Consider the following 17,746-nt stretch of genomic DNA (forward strand, 5'->3'; position numbering starts at 1 on the left):
GAAATGACCTGGCTATACTTGCACAGCCAGCCAGTTTAAGGTGCTTAAGAGCATCTCCGAACTTTCTTCCTGGCCTTGAAAAATCAGAAGATACAGGGAAAACTTAAGATTGAGGATTTCTCTGTAAGAAGTTAAAGAGTCACAACAGAAGTTTCCGACCAGTTTGTGCTCATGTGGAAATGTGTGTGCCTAGAGTTCGTCTGCTTGTGGTGGACTGTGTGGGCTGGGACAAGTGCGAGTGACAAGTCTGTGGTTATGCTCTTGTGGGTGATTAGTGACGAGGCATATGTTTTAGGATGAAAAGGAATGTTCAGCATAACAGCATTTGTATGACAAGGGAGAATAATTTCAAATGTGTTTTGGGGGCTATCAGTCCTATTTTCACATCTTTATTTAATAAAATAGTCTTAAGAAAGGAAAAGAAGATACACACCAATGTTTACTCTGCCTCTCCAACTATCTACCAGTCCCTCAGAGACTGCCTGGCTGTTGCTTTTGACCTGGTGGAGAGAAACAATTTTAATTAAGGTTATTGAGAGACTACAGAAAATACAGTATCATGACTCCAAACTCTGAGCTAAAAACAACCTTAAAAACAACCTTGTAGCCTTGGCCAGTTGGCTCAGTGGCAGAGTGTCAGCCCGGCATGGGGATGTCCTGGATTTGATTTCTGGTCAGGGCACACAGGAGAAGTGCCTATCTACACCTCTACCCCTCCCCCTCTGACTCCCCCTTCTTTCTCTCTCTCTCTCTCTCTCTCTCTCTCTCTCTCTCACCCTCTCCTGCAGTCATGAATCAGTTGGTTCAAGTGCATCAGCCCCAGGTGCTGAGGATGGATCTGTGAAGCCTCCACCTCAGGCACTAAAAATAGCTCAGTTACAAGCATGACCTAGATGGGCAGAGCATCGGCCCCAGACAGGGGCTTCTGGGTTGATTCTGGTCAGAGCGCATGTAGGAGTCTGTCTCACTATCTCTCTCCTCTCACTTGGAAAAGAAGAAAAAAGAAAAAAACCTTTTACGTAATGACCACTTTTTTCCATTTGTGAAGACACACAAGTATGCACATTGCAAATACAATTTCAGGGAAACTTTTAACCCAAACCAATAAGATTATAAGGGGAAGAGTCGATTCTGTTAGCAAATATTTAATTTGCAAATATCAGTATCCAGCCTTCTCTAACTGAATCCTTGAATACATTTATACTAGCTTACCTTTCCTTTTATACACATAGTATTTATTACAGAAATGAAACCCTCCCTGCTGCTTCATTATCACCCGCGTGGAATCACAGAAGCACACTTGCACTTGCAGCAGAGCCAACTCAGCCCACTGCAAGCAGAGACATCCTGTCACATACATTCTCACAAAAGCAAAAATTGTGTTCCTGTGATAGAATGATTTGATTTGAACTAGTAAAAATACACATCCTATAAAGCTGTAAGGCAGTGACAAGACATTCTGTGTAATTTAGAGAAAGATTCATTCTTCTTAAGAAGATATACAGCTAACTATTTCAATTTCAGGATGATATATATATGTATGTGTGTGTGTGTGTGTGTGTGAGAGAGAGAGAGAGAGAGAGAATAATTTTATTTTAAAACCAGTCTGAACACATGGTTACATTCCACCAGCTCAATAAGCCTTTTTAATGGCATAGTAGTTTAGGAAATGCATTAATCCTTTAAATCTCCAAGGTCATGTGAATACATTCATTTGTTGATACCAGGCCTCAATTTTGGTCTTCCAGCCTTGGGGAGCAGATTACTCACATTGATGAACAGATTGAATTTAAGCAAAAAAAAAAAAAAAAAAAAAAAAGGAGCCTAGTGTGTAACTGTCTACCTACATTCCTAGGCACAAGTTTCTAAAAGACCTGTAGCTAATGAGATTATAACTTTGTTCTCTTGCTCTTCACTCAAGGCATAATTCAAGGCAACTCAACCTGTCAAACCCAGACTTCAACATCCAGCAGCTTCAAAAACAGGAACAGCTGGCTGGAATTGGTCGAATTAAACCAGAGTTATATAAACAGAAGTCTTTGGATAATGACGATGGGAGAAGGAGTAACAGCAAAGCCTGTGGGAAACTGAACTTTATTTTAAAATATGACTGTGACTTAGAGCAGCTCATAGTGAAGATTCACAAAGCTGTCAATCTGCCCGCCAAGGACTTTTCTGGAACATCAGACCCTTACGTCAAGATCTATTTGCTTCCCGATCGGAAAACAAAACACCAGACTAAAGTTCACAGAAAGACCCTGAACCCTGTGTTTGATGAAGTGTTTTTATTTCCAGTTCCCTACAATGACCTTGAAGCCCGGAAGCTTCACTTCTCTGTGTACGACTTTGACAGGTTCTCTCGCCATGACTTAATTGGCCAAGTGGTGGTAGATCACTTCTTAGATTTGGCTGATTTCCCCAGGGAGTGCATCCTTTGGAAGGACATTGAATATGTCACCAATGTAAGTCCACCACTTCTTTTTTGGGGGGGCGGGGGCAGGGGAGTGCTTCTTGGTCAGCATGCAAACAAATTACTTATACCTTATTTTATTTGGGGACAGAGTATAAAACTCATGTCAATATACATATAGCTCTGGTTTCAGAACCTCCTGGTACCTTTCTAGAAACAGATCTTCAACCGTATTCATTTTAAAATTTCTAAGAATTATTGATGAAAACAATATTCAAGAATAACCTTCCCTCTTTTCCACTTTCTAATTCTTAGCTGTGCTCTAATAGGCAGTAGATATTATCTGCCCTTCTTCCCACATTTTCTTTAAAGCTTTCTTACTTAAGTAGTTTGTGCTAAATGGATCCTGGCGTCCTGTTGAGCGTACTCTGCAGCTAAGGGCATTAAGTCCTTACCCATGTTCTCAGGTCAGCTCAGCTCAGTAGCATTTCTCATGGTGAGATCTTCACTTTTAACTCTAGAAGTAAGAATGGTTAAGAGGAGATCATGCCACATTTTCAAATATTGACTCAAAGTTACAAGAAAAGCAGTCTGGAATGATCTATAGATATTGGCAACACTAATCTATAGAAGGTCAAATTCAACTTAAGGCTCAGAAAAGAAGTGCTATGTAGTGATACCATATATCTGTGCATGTACTTTCAACATGAGATTGCAGTGGTGATACTCTTACTCCGTTGATCTCCTTTTCATTATCCTGCAGAGGGGTACTGACACTCCTGAAATAGAAAGGAAAACTGGACTTTCCTAGGTAACTCTGATACTTTAATACCACTTGTTTCTTTCACCTGTCCAAATACCCTCAGGTAACTTTGTTAGCTTGACTTCTGGAATACGGGCCCTTCTGAGGCCCTTTTCTTTCTCTGTTTCTTTCCCTTTCCCTGCCTTGCCATCCAAAGACGCCAATACCAAATCCTTACTCAGTTCAGACAATGATCCAGCCTGAGTCTGGAGCCCATCTAGTGAGAGTTCTCTTCCACTTTCCTCAGGAAGAGAACACATAAATTCTCTGCCCAATGACCAAACAACCACACTAGTACTGTGTCATCCTCAGCCGCTTCAGTGAATTGGCAACTCACCCACACTTGAGTACCTTCTCTTCACACGCCACCTGGTACCAGTGCCAGCTTTGTCCTGCTGCTCAGATGAGAGAAGTGTAGCAGAGGGTGTTGCTGGCCTTTATCATAATGACAAGGAAAGACAAGAAGGAGCTGGAGAAGGTGCAGAAAGCATCAGATGATGAGACTAAAGTGATTTGGTAGATTGAGAAAGGAACAGATCTCTTTAATCTTGGAAGGTTGTGCTATCTGTAAACCCAAAAAATTGATGTGGGGATGAGCAAAAAGGATTCCCAAAATCAGTAGGCAGCATGGGAAGAGGCAAGAGGGTGGCTTACTTACACTGCTGTGAATGGCTTAAGAATGAACCTTTCACTGGAGTATTTGTTGGTTGTACCATCTAGTATGCCATCAATTTATATTTATCGACAAATGAATTCTATAAAATAGCTGGAATAGTTATTAAAAAGCTCAATAGAGATCCTGCTGTCAGTTGCCTTCCAGACTTCTGGACAAAGAGTTCCCTGTCCATTGCTGCAGAAGTCCTGATTTTCATAGAATTTGTGAAGAATGTTAAATTATTTATTCAGGAGGAAAACCAATAAGGATAAAGGCCTCAAAATTCTCAGCTGTTTTCTGAGGCAAAAAAAAATTCTGTGATTGATCTAGGCCTTTGGATGGTCAGCAGGAGAGAGGAGATCCTGAGAATGGAATACAGATTGCCTAATAATATATCATGTTTTTAAAATTTCATAAAAAAATTATTATTTAGGACTGTGTTGACTGTACTATTCTGAACATGATTTTGTATAGAGACTGAGGTTTGCCAAGCTTTCATTTTTATGATAGCATGTATAGTACACAGTGTATATAACATACATATACCAAGTAATGAGGGAGTCATTAGACAAACAGGCATAAACATACCCTTCAGATGAAGAATAGAAAATCACCAACACTTTGGTGACTCTTGGGTTCTCCCTCATCACATTCTCAGTCTCCTCCTGTGCAGAGGATACTCTTGTCCTGAATTTTATTTATTGTGACATATTTATAGCACAGTGTATTGTTTTGTTTTGTCTCCTTATTTTCATAGCTCTTCTGACTTTTTTTTTTTTTTTAGTTCACATTGGTTTTGACATTTAACAATAGAGATGACTAGAGCTACGGTTCATGTATTTTCGTTGTTGTATAATATCCTTTTGTGTTGTACATGACAGATTAGCTTTCTTGTATTGATGACATTTGGGTTGATACTAGTTTTTTATGATTCTGAAAAATATAGCAGAGAACATTCATGTGCATACTTCCTGGTTCACAGACACAATCATTTCTCTCGGGTATATCCCTTGTAGAGGTAAGGCACACACATGTTCCACTTTTCCAGGCAATGCTGAGTTCTTTTCCACAAATTGACCCTCCCACTGGTGAAATTTGAAAATTCCTAGTGCTTTACACTCCCACCAACACTTGCAGTGGCCATACTGTTGAATATGGGTGCAAGTGCATGCATGGGAAATAGTATATAACTTGTATTTTCATGGTTGCCAAGTTCATCTTTTGATGTTAATTGGCCATGCATATTTTCCTTCTTGTAAAATGCTTGTTCAGTACTTCTTTTCTCTCTTCTTTTCTTATTGATTCATATATGTTCTTTTATTTATTGTTGGTGATGTGTATCCAAACATCTCTCCATTTATAGCTGTCTTTGTACTCACTTTGTAGTACCTTTTGGTCAAGAGAGGTTCTTTTTCTTTAAATTCTATTTAGAAAATTAAATTTAACAGGGTGACTGACATTGATCAATGAGAGTACATAGGTTTTAGGTAAACATTTCTATAGCATTTGAACTATTGATTGTGTTGTGTACCCATCACCCAAAATCAAATCATTTTTCATCACCTTATATTTGTTCCTCTTTACACCCTTCCTCTCACATATCCTTCCACCTGGTAGCCACTTCATTTTTATCTATGTCCATGAGTCTCAGTTTTATATCCCATCTATGTGTGAAATCATATAGTTCTTAGCTTTTTCTGATATACTTATTTTACTCAGTATAATGTTCTCAAAGTCCATCCATTTTGTAAACGACAATATGTCATCATTTCTATGGCTGAGTAGTATTCCACTGTATATATCTACCACATCTTTTTTTAGCCAATCCTCAATCAAGGGACACTTTGGTTGTTTCCATGTCTTTGACCACTGTGAATAATGCTGGGTGTGCATTATTATAGAACATGGGGGTGCATGTGTCTTTACGTACCAGTGTTTTTCAGTTTGGGGGGTAGATACCCAGTAGAGGGATTGCTGGGTTATATAGTAGTTTTATTCTTAATTTTTTGAGGAACCACCATACTTTCTTCCATAATGATTGTACTAATTTGCATTTCCACCAACAGTGAATGAGGGTTCCTTTTTCTCTACAGCCTTTCCAACACTTGTTATTACCTGTCTTGTTGATAATAGCCAATCTAACAGGTGTGAGGTGGTATCTCATTTTAGTTTTGATTTGAGTTTCTCTAATAGCTATTGAACATGAGCATCTTTTCTTATATCTGTTGGCCATTTGTATGTCTTCTGGAGAGAAATGTTGGTTCAGGTCCTCTCCCCTTTTTTTTATTAAGTGAGATGTGGGGAGGCAGAGAGACAACTCCAGCATGCACCCTGACCAGGATTCACCTGGCAAGCCCCCTATGGGATGAAGCTTTGCCCACCATGGGCCATTGCTCTGTTGCTTGGCAACTGAGCTATTTTAGCACCTGAGATAAGGCCATGGTGCCATCCTCAGCACCCAGGGCCAACTTGTCCTAATGAGCCATGGCTGAGGTAGAGGGAGAACGGGGAGAGGGTAAGGGTGGAGAAGCTGATGGTCACTTCTTCTGTGTGCCCTGACAGGAAATCGAACCTGGGACTTCCACATGCTGGTATAGTTTGCTCTACCACTGAGCAAACTGGCCAGGACTCCCATTTCTTAATTGGATTGTTTGCTTGTTTGTTGCTGAACTTAGTGATTTCTTTATATATTTTGAATGTTAACCCCTTATCAGAGCTGTTGTTTGCAATATTGTCTCCCATTTAGTTGGTGGCTTATTTGTTTTATTGTCATTTTCTTTTGCTGTGCAGAAGCTTTTTAGTTTGATATAGTCCCAGTCATTTATTTTTACCTTTACTTCCTTTGTCTATGGGGTCAAATTCATAGATTTTTCTCTATGGCCAACGTCCATGAATTTAGTACCTATGTTTTCATCTATGTAATTTATTGTTTCAGATTTTATATATGTCTTTGATCCATTTTGAATTAATTTTTGTGCAAGGAGACAAACTATAGTCAAGTTTAATTCTTTTGAACGTGGCTTTCCAATTTTTCCAGCACCATTTATTGAAGAGGCTTTGATTTCTCCATTATGTATTTTTGGCTCCTTTGTTGAATATTATTTGTCCATATATAAGGGGTTTATTTCTGGGCTCTCGATTCTGTTCCATTGGCCTGTATGTTTGTTTTCTGTCAATACCATGCTGATTTGTTACTTTTCCTTTTTAAAGTCTTACCCCCCAAAAAATTAAAGAAAAATAAATACTTTCTAACACATTTTATGAGGCCAACATAACCTTGATACTAAAACCTGGCAAGGACAACACAAAAAAAGAAAACTACAGACCAATATTTTTAATCAATACAAATGCAAAAATCCTAAACAAAATATAGCAAATCAAATACAGCAACACATTTAAAAATAATACATTACAATAAAGTGGTATTTATTCTAGTAGTACAAGGATAGTTCAACATATGTAAATTGATCAACATAATTAATACACCATATCAACAAAACAGAACAAAAATCATGATACTATCAGTAGATGCAAAAAAGGCATTTGATAAAATACAACATCCCTTTATCTTTAAAACAATAAAATTAGAATAGAAGGAAAGTATCTCAACATAATAAAGTCCATATATGATAAATCATCAGCTAATATCATACTAAATGGTGAAAAAATGAAAGCTTTTCCTCTAAAATCAGTAATAAGACAACTCTCTCCACTCTTATTCAACATAGTTCTGGAAGTGTTAGCCAGAGTAATCAGGCAAGAGAAAGAAATAAAAGGCATCCATATCAGGAAAGAAGTAAAGACATCACTTTTTGCAAATGACATGATCCTGTATATAAAAAAAAACCAAAGACTGTTAGATATAATAAACCAATACAGTAGAGTCACAGGATACAAAATCAATATACTAAAGTCTATTGCTTTCCTATACTCCAACAATGAAACTTCGAAAAATAAACTAAAAAGAAAAAAAAAGAAACAATTTCTTTTATAATTGCCACAGCAAAAACAAACAAACAAAACACCTAGGAATAACTTAACAGAGGATGTGCAGGACCTATATACTGAAGATTACAAAGCATTATTGAAAGAAATTGAAAAAGACACAATGAAATGGAAAAATATTCCATGTTCATGGATTGGAAGAATCAACATTGTTAAAATGGCCATATTACCCAAAGCAATATACCAAAATTTAATGCAAATACCATCAAGAGAGGTTATTATGTTTAAAGTAGTAAAACATGTCAGTATTTTCCATGGAAAGTTAGCACTTTTGTGTCGTATCTAAGAAATTCTTTCTTACTCTGTGTCATGAAGATATTTCTTCTCTATCTTTTATTAGAAATGTTAAAGTTTTAGCTTTCCTATATATGCTTTAATCCACTCAGAATGAAATTTTTTGTATGGTTAATACAGACATTCCATATTATGTTAGGCTGACAAAATACCATAAACTATGAGAACAACAGGAATTTATTTCTCACAGTTCTGAAAGCTGGGAGGTCCAAGTCAAGGTGTCAGTACATTTGGTTCTTGGTAAGGGTCCTCTTCTTGGCCTGTAGATAGCTGCCTTCTCACTGTGTTCTCACATGGTGAAAAGATAGAGAGTATTGGTCTCTCTCTTCTTACAAGGACATTAGTTCTATCATGGGGACTTTATCCTCATGACCTCATCTAAACCTAATTACTGCCCAAAAGATCCACCTCTAAATACCATCACATTGGGGCCCTGGACGGTTGGCTCAGTTGTAGAGTGTCAGCCCAGTGTGTGGATATCCTGGGTTCAATTCCCGGGACAGGGCACACAGCAGAAGTGACCATCTGCTTCTCCACCCGTACTCCTCTTGCTTCTCTCTCTTTCTCTCTCTCTCTTTTCTCCTCCCTTCCTATATCTAGGGCTCCATTGGGGCGAGCTGGCCCTGAGCACTAAGGATGGCTCCATGGCTTCTGCCTCAGGTGCTAAAAAAATGGCTCTGGTTGCAATGGAGCAAGGGCCCCATATGGGCAGAGCATTGCACCCTAGTGGACTTTCCAGGTGGCTCCTGGTCAGATTGCATGTGGGAGTCTGTCTCTGCCTCCCTCCAATATGATAAATAAATGATAGATAGATAGATAAATGTCATCGCATTGGAAGCAAGGGCTTCAACATATGAATTTGGGGTTGGCATAAATATTTAGTCTGTAATATATCTACATATCTTTTTCCACATGGATATCCAGTGTTTTGGCATTTTTCCCCAATAATCTGCAGTACATCCTCTATCCTATATAGATTTTGATATATGAACAATTTGTTCTTTCTGGATTCTCTTTTTTTTCCATTGTTCTATTTGACTATCTCTACCAATAGCACAATTTGCAAGCTACTGTCTTTCTATGATAAGCCTTAACAAAATGGAAGAGCAATTCAGTCATCTAGCCTGCTTATTCTTTAGTTCAGTCTTGACTGATACTTGACTTTTCTCATAAATTTTAGAATCTAATGGTCAAATTAAACAAAATTTTTTCTTGTATTTCTTAGGACTTACATGAGGTCTATAGATTGATTTAGGGAAGTTTTACATCTGTGATACTGAGTCTTCCTGTTTGTGATCATTGTGCATTTCTCCATTTAGTTCTCCAAAGTTTTTTACTCAAGGCTTATAATTTTCTATGTCAGAATCTTGTATGTCTCTTGTTAGATTTATTGCTAGGTATCTTTGTTATTTTAAATAGTAGCTTTTCTAAGTTTTCTTTCTCTTTTTTTTAATTTTATTGATTTTAGAAAAGGGGAAAGGAGAGAAGGAGAGAGAGAAATATCGATCTCTTGCTCTACGCACTCATGCATCCATTGGTTGATTCTTGTCTGTGCCCTGATTGGGAATCAAATCTGCAACCGTGGCATATGGAGATGACACTAACCAACTGAGCTACCCAGCCAGGGCTAAAATTGCTTTTTCTTACTAATGTTGCTGTATAGTAATACAGTTTAAATTTTGTATATTAATCTTCTATGTGTCAATCTTACAAAACTTTATTCATTCTCATAATTGGATTGTGGATTTTTAATTTTCTTTGTGGATAATCAGTCACATGAATTATAATAGTTTGTCTGTTTCTAATTTGTATACCTTGTATTCTTTTTTTAAAAAAATTTAGTGCACAGACTAGGAGTTCCAATACAATGCAGAGTATTAATTATGGTAGTAGTCATCCTTGACTTTTCCCTTATTTTAAATGAAATGTTTTTAACTCTTGCATTGATAAAATTTTACTATATATAGTTTGGGGATGTCTTTATTATATTAAAACTATATCCCTCTATTCCTAGTTGACTAAAACTTTATCACAAACAGTCGTTTTATCAAATGCTATGATCCTGTGAGGTTTTCCCCCTTCGATATGCTACTTTGGTCAGTTACATCAATTTTCTTATCTTAAGCCAATCTTATATTTCTAGTATGATCTCAGTTGGCTTTGCTATATTACCTGTTTTGTACATTGCTGAGTTCAGTTTGCTAATATTTTGTTTAGCATATTTTGCATCTGTGCTCATGAGTGACTCACGTAAGCTATATTCTTGTATAGTATGGTCCTAATCTGAACTGAGATCAGTGAGTCTTGATTTATAAAATTGGTGAAGGGCATTATTTTGGATATATTCCATTTACTTCTGCCAAAAGCCTCTGAAGGCTTTAAGGTTATTGTTTATTCTTCTTCAAACTGAAAGGATCTACCTTAGTCTTTGGCTTCTGATTAGGTTCAGACAACTAAGAAGGGTGTAGAGTGAGGTTGGGATATTTCTTTCTCTAGGTGCCTTCTTTGGGATCTCCACAGGCTGGATATGGTCTTCAACAAACAGCCACAGCTCCTGAATGTCTTTGTTTTGCTATTGTTCTTAGAAGATTGTTATTCTGGGTATAAAAAATTGGAAGCATAAAACTCTCAGTTGCTCACATTTTGGTGTTGTAAAACTGTCATTCCAAAGTCTTCTGACCTCCAATTACTTTTGAGATGTCAACATTTAGTCTAATATTTATTCCTTTGTAGGTAATTTTCCTTTTCTTTTTTACTGCTTTTAGGGTCTTGCTTTCCTGTTTAGTATTGTTTTAACTATAACACCGCTAAGTGGGCATTTCTCTTTATTTATCCTGTTTGAGATTTACTGGGCTTCCTGGATCTGAAATTGTTTCCTTTTATTAGTTCTGGAAAGTTCTCAGCCATTTTTTTCTTTTTATTCGTAGAAGTATTATTTGATATTTTCACATTTACTTAACATTTTTTATGGTTTCCTTTTTCTTCAACATACTTGCAGTTTCTTTTTCTATTTCTTTTACCCTCCCATGCATAGTTTGTTTATATCCATATATAAACATATATATACATATACACATATATAGTCTGTTGCTCATAACTCCAATAGCTATAATCTTTACAGCTCATTCTTTTGTTTGGCATTTCCATCCACTCCATAATTTATCATGCCTTGTTGTCTCTTGCCTTTAGTGATTTATGATTGTGAGCTCATCAGTCTTGGATCTTTATCAGTACAGTCATCCTTGCTTATCTGAGGGGAATTGGTTCTAGGACTTATGTGGATATTAAAATCTTCATATTCTCAAGTCCCTTAGTCTCCCCTCAGTATCCATGTGTTCTGCATCCTTGGATTCAACCAACTGCAAATTGATATTGGAGTCTTCAGGTGCAGACTTCATGGACCAGGAGGGCCACTGAAGTTTTCAAACCAAGGGTTTAAAGGACAGTCCTTCAGAGATGATTTGCAATTGCTTTTATGAGATGCCTAGATGATGAACTACCAACATGCATCCGCTTTAATGAATTTTGAATTTTTTGGACAACAGTGGTAAGAAACTAGGTGGGGGTGGAGAGGGGCAGATATTTTTCTTGCTTTACCCAGAGCAAGTCCAAGATAGGATGGATCTCCAACATTTACTTGTGCAAGGTGGATGTTCTGTGTTGTTTATTCTCTAACAATATGATCCTTAATCTTTAGGACTCCAGCTTCATGCAGGAATCTGCTACAATCCTCTCTAAAATCCAGTCACTAAACCACAAATGAGTCACATTTACCTCCATGTAAGCTCCAGCTCCAGAGCTCACTTACCTTTGTGAGTTTATGTTTCCTTGCTGTTTCTGGTCACTGAATAATTCCATTTTAATGTATCAGCTTTGCTGTGCATTTGAAAGGATTTTATGATCCAGTATTTTTACCTGGAGGAGTATCTGTGAACATCCAACCTATTACTGAAAACAATGTGTACTCTACTAATCAAAGCCTGTTCGAAAAGCAGTATTTACTTGTACTGACTGCATAGTAACCTATTTTCCTTGTGACTGAATAGCCACAAAGAGCCTTTGAGGCCCTGCAATCTAAAATTCTCATTTAGCACATAAGACTGAGTGGAGGGCCATTAGGAGATACAGCCAAGGTCACACAGCTGGATAATGGCCAGATAGGAATTAGGACTAAGTTTTTCAACACCTAACTCAGTCGGTTCACAAAAAGGTGCCTCAAAATGATCACATATCCTGGTTTACTACTTCTCTTTCCCTTCTTTCACTTGCACGAAGCTCTTAGATCCTAGCTTCAATGCTTCTTCCTCAGAGAACTCTTACCTGAGCCCTGTAGGATAGGCTTTTCTGATATTTGCTTCCATGGCACTCTCTACTTCTGTCATTACTTGTCATACCTTCTTCTGTGTTATTTGTTCAATTTTATTTCTTCTCCACTAGACAGTTCTGTGAGTGCGAAGACTGTATCTGGCTTGTATACTACCGAGTATGCAGCCTGTAGGAGGGGGTCTGGAAGTGAAATAACTAGTAAGCACTTAACCGAAGAAAATGAAGCTTACGAGGCACTAATTTCGTGAGGCTCTCAAGCCTGATTTGGTTGGGAGGTGTTATGCAGAGCTGAACCTACAAACTAATTATTTTTAAATTTTGTTCTTTATTTCTCCAAGGATATTATGAGTTTTATAAATGGTAGCAGTTAAAGAAATATTTCTCCAAGGATATTATGAGTTTTATAAATGTTAGCAGTTAAATAAAAAATTGTCACACCTTCCAGTGAAGGAAAAAAATAGCAATTATTGAACATAAAAACAATAGTTTAATTAAACTTCTCAACCACTGAAGCCAGATCCACTGATAATGGTATAATACATCTTTGTGGGGCATGGGTCCACCAGCAAGAGAGAAGGTCGCATCTGGGGAAGGTCAGAGAAGGGGGAGCATGTGTTGAATGGTCTGGGTGAATGTCATACCTACACTCCTGGCATTTATTTTTTTACTTAACACATAAACAATGTAAATATAGTTTTACAGTCAGTTTTTATGCTAACATATAAAGTAAAAGTTTACCTTATGATAATGTGCCAAGTAACTTCTTAAAATTATGCTAATCTATTTTGACCCAACAATTTTATTTTTATTTGTCAATTATTTTTTTCCTTCAATTTTATTTTGTATTGGTTTTAGGTATACAGCTTAGTGGTTAAACAATCACATACTTTATGTAGTATTCCCCTTGATATTTTTAGTACCCAAACTGGCAACATACATAGTTATTGCAGTATTATCAACTAGATTCTCTATGTTGTACTTACATCCATTTGACTATTTTGTAAACCATCAATTTGTGCTTCTCAATCCTTTAACCTTTTTCACCCAGTCCCCCAAAACCCTTTCCGTCTGGCAACCACCAGTTCATTCTCTCTGTCTATGAGTTTATTTCAACTTTATTTGTTTGATTATTTTGTTCTTTAGAGTCCACCTGCAAGTGAAATCATATGGTATTTGTCTTTCTCTGACTGGCTTATTTCACCAAGCATAATATTTTCTTGGTCCCTCCATGCTGTCGCAAATGGTAGGATTTTCTTCTTTTTTATGGGCTCGTGGCATTATTAGTGTACCCCACTCATCACTGGCTCTCTGGCAAGTAGGCACAGAGCATTTCAGGAATCTTTCTCAGAGACTTGCTTAGAAACTGGTTCACAGACTTTCTCTGGGACCTATGATCATCTCAGCTTGACTCTGATTTGGAGGAGATGCCAGCTTCCTCACACGGTAACACTAGAAGTCGTGAGGTTACCTCTGTGCCAATAAAGATCCAAGTTCAGAAAAAGGAAGGATATAGTTTACAATAGCGTAGACTTTATTTTAATGTTAGGATTTTAAAAACTTTAACTTTCCATCAAAATTTGACTTTTGAGTCATTGCCAAGTCCAATATTTTACAGTGGCTAATTTAGGATTTTCCCTGTGTCTGTCTCCAGGACCTTGGGGCTATTTCTAGACCTGATAGAGGTAGACACCTGGAACCACTCAGAGGATGATGTAAATTTCCAGGGAAGCCCAGGATATATGCTCCTCATAGTTGAATATGTCACATTCAATGGTGTCATGGTAGATGTGTAACTGGCTGGGGTGGGAAGGGTAGAAAGGGGTCCTGACTTCTGGCATTATTTCCATGATGTACATACTGTCAGCAGCACTGATCTGAAGCTACCAATGTGTCACCACTGAAGGCAGAATTGGTAAAAGATACTCATCTCAGTGATAAGAGCAGTTCCAATGCACTATTTGGTGCTGAAAACACTAAGGCTGGTTGGATAACTGATCCTAAGAGACTTAACAATTTGGAAAGCCCCACAGAAAGCCTTGGTGTCCAGCTGATGACAGTGAAGCCAAATTCCTTCTATAATATGGATGTGCATGGGGTGGGCCAGCACTGGGGTTGAGTTAACTGTGTGTCCATGATAGTTCACCAAATCCCACCCTATCACTCAGGAGCCCTCACCCTACCTTTCATGTCTAGATTATTCAGAGGAAGTGAAAAGTGGTAGGACTGTGAAACAGAAATCTGAAAGAAAGAATTAGTAAAACTACAGGTCTCTGACAAAGAGACTTTGGTAGCTTTTTTCCTAGTATAGGTACCAGGACAAAGCGTTTGCTTTTTAAAATTTTTTTACATTTTTATTTAGAAAATTAATTTTAACAGGGTAACATTGATAAATAAGAATACATAGGTTTCAGGTAAACATTTCTATAGCATTTGAACTGTTGATTATGTTTGTTACCCATCACTCAAAGTCAAATCATTTTTTGTCACTGTATATTTGCACCTCTTTACACCCTTCCCCCCACTCCTTTTCTTGTCTCTATCCCCCACATCCTCTCCCCCTGGTAACCACTTCACTTTTATCTATGTCCATGAGTCTCAGTTTCATATCCACCTATGTGTGGAATCATACAGTTCTTAACTTTTTATGATTTACTTATTTCACTCAGTATGATGTTCTCAAGGTCCATCCGTGCTGTTGTAAATGTCACTATGTCATTTCTTATGGCTGAGTAGTATTCCAGTGTATATATGTACCACAGCTTCTTTATCCAATCCTCTATCAAGGGACACTTTGGTTGTTTCCATGTCTTTGACCACTGTGAACAATGCTGCGATGAACATGGGGGTGCATGGGTCTTTGTGTACCAATGTTTTCAAGTTTTGAGGGTAGATACCCAGTAGAGGGATTGCTGGCTTATATGATAATTCTATTCTTAATTTTTTGAGGAACCACCATAGTTTTTTTCATAATGGTTGTACTAATTTTCATTTCTACCAGCAGTGAATGAGGGGTGTTTTTTTTCCCACAGCCTCTCCAACATTTCTTATTACCTGTCTTGTTGATGATAGGCAATCTAACAGGTGTGAGGTGGTATCTTATTGTAGTTTTGATTTGTATTTCTCAAAATAGCTATAGTGAAGATGAACATCTTTTCATTTATCTGTTGGCCATATGTATGTCCTTTTGGGACAAGTGTCTGTTCAGGACCTCTTCCCATTTTTTAATAGAATTGTTTGCTTGTTTGTTGCTGAACTTTGTGAGCTCTTTATATATTGTGGATATTAACCACTTATCAGAGCTGTTGTTTGCAAATATTATCTCTCATTTAGTTGGCTGCCTATTTGTTTTGTTGTCATTTTCTTTTGCTGTAAAGAATCTTTTTAGTTTGAAATAGTCCCATTCATTTATTTTTTTGCCTTTATTTTTTTTTGCCTTTAGGGTCAAATTTATAAATTGTTCTCCATGGCCAAAGTCCATGAATTTAGTAAATATATTTTTGTCTGTGTAATTTATTGTTTCAGATTTTATATTTAGGTCTTTGTAGTCAATTTCATTCTTTTACATGTGGCTTTCCAGTTTTCCTAGCACTATTTATTGAAGAGGCTTTCTTTTTTTCATTGTGTTTTTGGCTCCTTTGTTGAAGATTATTTCTTTCATGTAAATGTGGTTTTATTTCTGGGCTCTTTATTCTGTTCCATTGGTCTGTATGTCTGTTTTTCTACCTATACCATGCTGTTTTAATTATTGTGGTTCTGTAGTATACTTTTAAGTCAGGTAGTGTGATACCTCTTGCTTCATTCATTTTCCTCAGGATTACTTTGACTATTTGGGGTTTTTTATGGTTTCATACAAATCTGGTAATTTTTTGTTCCATTTCTTTAAAAAATGACATTGGGGTTTGATAGGTATTGCATTAAATGTGTATATTGCTTTGGCTAATATGGCCATTTTAATTATGTTGATTCTTCCAATCCATGAACATGGAATATATTTTCCATTTCATTGTGTCTTTTTCGATTTCTTTCAATACTGTTTTGCAGTTTTCAGTATATAGGTATTTCACATCCTTTGTTTATTCCTAGGTATTTTTATTTTTTATTTTTTGTTGTAATTGTAGAAGGAATTGCTTTTTTGAGCTTATTTTCCTAAGTTTCTTCATTGGCATATAGGAAAGGAATAAACTTTTGTACATTGATTTTTGTATCCCACAACTTTACTGTATTGGTTTATTGTTTCTAATAATTTTTTGGTGGAGTCTTTGGGGTTTTTATATACAGGATCATGTCATCTGCAGAAAGTGATACCTTTACTTCTTCTTTCCTGATATGGATACCTTTTATTTCTTTCTCTTGCCTGATTGCTCTGGCTAAAACTTCCCAAACTATATTGAATAAGAGTGGAGAGAGTGGGCAGCCTTGTTTTGTTACTGATTTTAGAGGAAAAGCCTTCATTTTTTTCACCATTTAATATGATAGTACCTGATGGTTTGTCATATATGGCCTTTAATATGTTGAGGTGCTTTCCTTCTATTCCGATTTTATTGAATGTTTAAATATAAATGAATGTGTATCTTATTGAATGCCTTTTCTGCATCTGTTGATAGAATCATATGGTTTTTATTTCTTGTTTTGTTGATGTGGTGTATTATGTTGATCAATTTCTCTATGTTGAACCATCCTTGTGCACCTGGAATGAATCACACTTATCACAGTGTATTATTTTTAATGTGTTGTATTTGATTTGCTAATATATTGTTTAGGATTTTTATACCTGTATTCATTAGAGATATTGGTCTGTAGTTTTCTCTTCTTGTGTTGTCCCTACCAGATTTCGGTATGAGGGTTATGTTGGCCTCATAAAATGTGTTAGAGAGTATTGCTTCTTCCATTTTTTGGAATACTTTGAGGAGGATAGGTACCAAATCTCCTTTGAATGTTTAGTAGAATTCACCAGTATAGCCATCTGGTCCTGGACTTTTGTTTTTGGGGACATTTTTGATAGGTGTTTCTGTTTCTTCCATGCTTATATGTCTATTTAGATTTTCCACTTCTTTGTGACTCAATCGAGGAAGATTGTATAGTTTTAGGAATTTGTCCATTTCCTCTAGGTTGTTGAATTTGGTGGCATATAATTTGTCATAGTAATCACTATGATCTTTTGTATATCTATGATATTTGTAGTAATTTCTCCTCTTTCATTTCAGATTTTGTTTATATGAATCTTTTCTCTTTTTTCCTTAGTGAATCTAGGTAG

The 17,746-nt window shown here is 36.8% G+C and overlaps 1 protein-coding gene across 3 annotated transcripts in view; it reads left to right on the forward strand.

Annotated features, from left to right (window-relative positions):
• The window catches only part of SYT9 (synaptotagmin 9), a 249,601-nt gene that overhangs the window by 84,348 nt on the left and 147,507 nt on the right, over window positions 1-17,746 (forward strand). For all 3 annotated transcript variants that reach the window (XM_066250855.1, XM_066250854.1, XM_066250856.1), the window contains exon 3: window positions 1,922-2,462. In XM_066250855.1, the coding sequence (XP_066106952.1) occupies window positions 1,922-2,462 (541 nt within the window). The remainder of the gene's footprint in view (window positions 1-1,921; window positions 2,463-17,746) is intronic.

This window comes from Saccopteryx bilineata, chromosome 1 (genome assembly GCF_036850765.1).
Source record: "Saccopteryx bilineata isolate mSacBil1 chromosome 1, mSacBil1_pri_phased_curated, whole genome shotgun sequence".
Lineage (NCBI taxonomy): Eukaryota > Metazoa > Chordata > Mammalia > Chiroptera > Emballonuridae > Saccopteryx > Saccopteryx bilineata.